The sequence below is a fragment of the Lissotriton helveticus genome, chromosome 7, assembly GCF_964261635.1.
Source record: "Lissotriton helveticus chromosome 7, aLisHel1.1, whole genome shotgun sequence".
Classification (NCBI taxonomy): Eukaryota; Metazoa; Chordata; class Amphibia; order Caudata; family Salamandridae; genus Lissotriton; species Lissotriton helveticus.
Genome location: NC_136068.1, coordinates 1,899,756,883 through 1,899,762,263, shown reverse-complemented (window position 1 = coordinate 1,899,762,263; position 5,381 = coordinate 1,899,756,883). Strand labels below are relative to the sequence as shown.

At 53.8% G+C, this 5,381-nt stretch overlaps 1 protein-coding gene across 1 annotated transcript; it reads left to right on the top strand.

The window, feature by feature from the left end:
* Positions 1-3,574: 3,574 nt before the first annotated feature.
* Positions 3,575-4,345, top strand: LOC144769901 (uncharacterized). The gene has a single exon (XM_078654094.1). The coding sequence runs from the start codon at positions 3,575-3,577 to the stop codon at positions 4,343-4,345; it is 771 nt and encodes a 256-aa protein (XP_078510220.1).
* Positions 4,346-5,381: the final 1,036 nt, after the last annotated feature.

The following is a 5,381-nucleotide window of genomic DNA, read 5'->3' as shown; positions in this document are numbered from 1 at the left end:
CCTCTTCTTTTCGCCCTCCACTGGCTCCCAATTAAGCAAAGAGCCCTCTTTAAGCTTGGATGTCTTACCTTTCAGGCTCGAGCCGGCACGGCCCCTATTTTCATCAATGCGGCTATAACCAACTACATTCCCGTAAGAGAGTTGCGTTCTTCCTCCGAATCTCTGCTAGCCACCCCTCGGTTTAAGAAGAGCCGCTCAGGCGGCCAGAAATTCTCGGTGCAGGCCCCCACTTTTTGGAACTCTCTTCCCTTTTCCCTAAGATCCCTGTCATCCTATACTGAATTCCGGAAAAACCTTAAGACTCTGCTGTTCCAGCAAGCGTTCAGCCCATAATTCTCCCCCCTACCTCCCTCAGGTTGAAATCCCATAGCGCCATGAAACTGCTAGTGAACGTGCGCTTTAAAAATAACTCAAAATTCAAATTCAAATTCAAAATTCAAATTACAGCCGTCTTCGGCCCGGCTTGCTTGAATCCTGATGGTGCAGTGAGCAAGGGACTCATGTCTGAGCATACCCTTCCACACTTGTGGTGGCCTAAACGATTCAAAAAGGGGGTGGTGATGGACAGAGTATCTGAATTAAGCAGAACACTCCTATCCAGTCAACAGATCAGGGCTTGATCCATCACCGTTTTTTAGCTCACTGCACCATCCCAGTTCAGAACCTGGCTATATGCAAATTAGTCTGTCCCTGGCCCAGTGCATCATGGGAACAGGGCAGACCAAACTACCAAGCCAATTCTTTACCGGAAAGGAAACAACTTCCGGGGACCGGTTTCTGGCATTACAGCCGACTTCGGCCCGGCTTGCTTGAATCCTGATGGTGCAGTGAGCAAGGGACTCATGTCTGAGCATACCCTTCCACACTTGTGGTGGCTAAAACGATTCAAAAAGGGGGGTGGTGATGGACAGAGTATCTGAATTAAGCAGAACACTCCTACCCCGTGCATACGTGTGTGGACGGGCCAGGTGGCTCCGACATCACAATTAGGGTCTCGCGATTGATCCCAGGGGTCGGAGACCGATGCTCACCTGGTTGCTTTCTCCCCCCGAATTCAATATCCATCACGGCCACATCAGGCGCTGTACGTGTGCCCAGCAAGCCCCCTGGGGGGCGGAGGGCAATGCAGCACCGAGGTCGGGAGGTAAGGGCCAGCTCCAGTTGTACAACCAACCAGTCGCCATTACAGCCTGCCAATGAGAGGCGGCTCCTTTCCCCAGCCAGGACAGATTTCACCGCATCTAACTCCAGCGGTCGGACATGGGACGTGCTGAGTCAGGAGGGGCGAGCTGAGTTAGGGGTTTCAGGAGGTTTTCTCTGCTAGTTTAGGGTAGGGGCTGAATTAACCCCCACCTCCAGTCTCATCGGATCATTCTTCCCCCCTTCCCCAGGTGACTTGTCTCCCAGCCCCAGTTGTCCAGCCAGTCCCCTGCCGGCCCTGGATAAGTCAACAGCTCACTTCTCACACCTGACTACCACGTGTTTGTTGGGGGTTGAGTGGTGGTGCACACAGTCTCTCTCCCGGCGCGTGCAATAATCAACAGCGCGACCAGGGATCACCAGTCCAGCTATCCACATCCCTGGTAGAGCAGCCCTCTGCAACGCGGCTCCTCAGCTCTTCAGAGGATGGAGTCCTGACTCACAACTGACTGAGGCCCTGAGAGTCCGGATTTGAGCCTGCCAAAATAACATGTGGCACACCAGGGCAGCACTCTAAAGCTCAGAAAGAAGCTGCGCGAGGTAATCAACCAACAAGTGCACTAGGCAGAGGTGGCAGTGCTTAGCTGCGCTGCAACATTTGAAAAGGTTGCAGAGAGTAGTGGTAACTAGTGGCCACGCCAATATTTTCTCAAGTTATGTTATGGTGGTGGGGCTGATAATGATTATAATTGTAGAGTTAAGAGGAGCTCTCCCTGCAGTGTTTGCCACTGAAAGCATAATCAGTTGGTAAGTGGCCAGTGGGATGAGGCCTACTAATCCCTAGGTGATCTGTGGCAGAGGGTGGCTGGGCTGATGGCGTCAGAACACCAGGACTGTGTAATGGTTCAGGGTGATTTTCCTAATTTTTATACTTTCAAGGGGACTAGACTTCATTGCTTGATTTTGCTCACAAGAAGGTGTCACTCATAGTCGCTGAAATGTCACTCGTAATTACACTGAAGTTATAAAAATGTCACACATAGCATTCTGAAACCTTGGCAGCTATGCAAACCACAGCACTGCTGGGGGCGTTGTATGATCCAATATACTGCTGCAGGACGCCTCTACCCCGCTGCCCATGCCCACGGGTGAAACCAGACCCAGTGCACCCAAAACCAGGACTACCCAGTATGTGTGGACCTGGAAATCCTGGGTCTCACAGAATCCTCCTTGGGGATGCTGTCCTTGATGACCTGTAATTTAAATTTCAGTTCACCAGACATATATTTGTCAAGTGCTTTTGGAAAAACAAGCCTTTCTAAGAGCAGGCTCACACACACATTCACCCAAGTCCCTATTGGCTTTCAAGTGGTTACTTACCATCGGCACCCCCTATTTACCTCTTAGTGCCCAGGGAGATGGCTCCATGGGTCAGAAAAGCCTAAGTGGGTGCCCTGAGTGGAGCGCGGTGTGTCCACCGCAGACGTGATGGCGTCACTCCGACGATCATTCGTGGCCAGGGCAATGTGGCAGGATGTAGTAATGGGGCATGTGAACGTCTGTCATACATGCCCCCGTCAGCCTCGTGCCCTGTATGGAGCCGGTGACTGCTCGCTTATCTCTGAGCAGCAGGCGCGTGAAGCTGCCTGTTTGCCGCCACCCGCTTTACTGTGGCCTCAAATCATAAAACGAGCGGTAACCCTAGCATGTGGGGTTAGGTCGGACACAAACATCTGCAGAGTAAATCCCAATGATCTCATTTTCATCTCGGCCCCGCTGACTGCTGTCTTCATAACTTAGAACATCACCGCGGACGCTGCAAAGGGACTTTTACTGGAGTTTCATATGAAAGTTTCGTGGAAAGTTGGTCCAATAAAACTTGCCACAATAAACAAGTGAGTTTACGCACATTTAAACTCCATTGACAAGGTATCGAGCCGGGAAGGGCGTCACATCTGGAACTCCATGACGCGTTTGTGCCCTCTGGACTCGGCGCCTCTGTACGTGTGTCTGACAGTGGGAGCAATGACGGGGTACGAAAGTGAAAGCACACTATCTCTGCCTCTGCTTACTCTGTAAGAGTCGGGAGGGGCTTCATTTTCTGAAAACAGCAGCGGAAAAGGAAAAGACGCACGGACATTTTGAGAAAACTCGATCAGCGGACGATTTACGCCCAAGAACCGCCGGTGCGCTCGGAGGCCCGCCGGGAGTCATGCTCCGCTATCTCAGGGCTGTGGGGTGGGGGCGGCGGCGGTTTTCTAGCGTCGGTGAAGGGATGAGAGATGACAGGGAGACAGGGGTGACGGAAACCAAGGTAGACATGGCAGTGATAGAAAGCAAGAGAGAGGGGACAGGTCGAGAAGGGACAGGACCCGAGGGGGGGATGACAGGCAAAGGGGTGACCGGAACCGAGGGGGTGATGACAGGCGGAGGGATGATGGACGAGGGCGTCGGAGAGGGTCAAGGAACAGACTCTGATATTGATAACCGAAAGCGTTTAAACAAATTAAAGAATGTGTCGGAGGTCGAGCAGTGGGGGGTGGCCTTTAACATGCTGGCTGTGGCCCTCCTGGAGGTGGGAAACCCCCTCTGGCAGCGCTCATGTTCCCAGGAGGAGAGGGCCAAGCTCTGGGAGGGGGTGCAGACGTGGGTCCTGCGCTGGCTGCTGGGCAGGGAGCCCCCCTCTGAGGAGGACTGCACCTGGCTCCTGGAGGAGTTGGAGCCCTTAGAGCCGGACCCCGACGCGCAGGAGCACCTGAGGGGCGAGATCTGGGCCCTCTCCGATGCCCTGGGGGGGCTGCTGGACAGCAGCACGGCCAGCCTGGCACCCGCCCCGGAGTGGAAAGGGCCCCGGATGCTGCCCCTAGTCGGACGGGGGGTGCGCTGGGCCAGCTACACCTCGTTCACGGCCCAGGAGCGGGGGGAGCACAGGAGGCTGTACCAAGGCCTGGCCGACCTCAGCAGGAGGGTGTCCGAGGAACTCTCTGCAGGGGCCCTCGGGGACCCCCTCTGCCTGGAGAAGGAGCTGGCGCAGCTGACCCTCCAGTGCCAGCAGCAGACCAAGGAGGTGGTGGACAGGATCGAGTGTACACTGGGCTCGAAGAGGGCGCGGATCACACCGGCAGGACACCAGCCGCCGGCCAAGAGGACGCCTGAACCAGGTCTGGAGACAATTCATCCTTGGGGCTCCTTGGGAGTTTGTTAAACGAACACTTTGAATCAGAGAATCATTGACAAAGCTGAAATGTTTTCATGCTCTGTCTAGTTTATGGCGCACAGCATACACTAGGGTAGATTTACAAGCTCCCTGCGCCACTTTTGCGGCACTTTTCCCATGTTAAAAGTGACACAAAAGTGGCGCAAGGGGCTTGTAAATTTGCCCTACTCGGGCAGAGTTACGACTTCTGGCGCATCTCTGCAAATCAGCAGGGATGCGCCAGACAACATGTGACATGCAATTCCCTCAATGCGCCACCACAAATGCGTTGCATTTACAATGCGGCGCACCGTGGAGCAAGGAGAGAGTGATGCGTGTCGCATCCTGTGGTGTAAGGGCGGCACATAGCTGGAGTCGTGTTGCAAGCGCGACGCGGCTCCAGCAATGCTCAGGTGCGCCCTATGCATAACATGCTGTGTCACTCCTTACGCCTGCTTCAAGCAGGCACAGGGTTTTGACCTAGCATGGACATAAAAGTGACTCAGTAAAATCTTGTAGATTTCACTGCGTCACTTTTAATAGGCATACCTGTGACGGAACGCCCACCCTGCGCTGGAACACCCAGATGACACCTAACGCAAGTTTCGTGTGGTGCAGGGCTTTACAACATGTTGCATCTCCCTAGATATGTTACGTAAATAAGGCGCAACGTGGCACATGATTTACGCCACCGATGCATCATAGAAGTGATGCAACGGCGGCGTAAATGTGGCACATGGGGCTTGTGAAACTGCCCCTCAGACCAGCAAACCCACAAACATCTATTCCACAAAGTCCAGCAGGCATCAGTGAATACCGCCCAAAACCGATAAACAACCTTCTGCCGCAGAGCACATGTGCGTCAGATGGCCCAAAGCTTTGGGGGAAAGAAAAAGATAAAGATAAAGAAAAGCCACCTGCTCCTTATGTGTTGGACTTGTAAATGTGTTGGACTTGTAAAGCGCACAGCTGCCCGTAAGCGTCCCGGCGCTTGCTTAGGGAACCCGTCCTGGTATTCCCCTGTGAGAAACCCCGGCAGGGTGTT

What these genes read in the sequence shown, in the direction of transcription:
- LOC144769901 (XM_078654094.1), top strand. Translation starts at nt 3,575, where the DNA reads ATGATGGACGAGGGCGTCGGAGAGGGTCAAGGAACAGACTCTGATATT.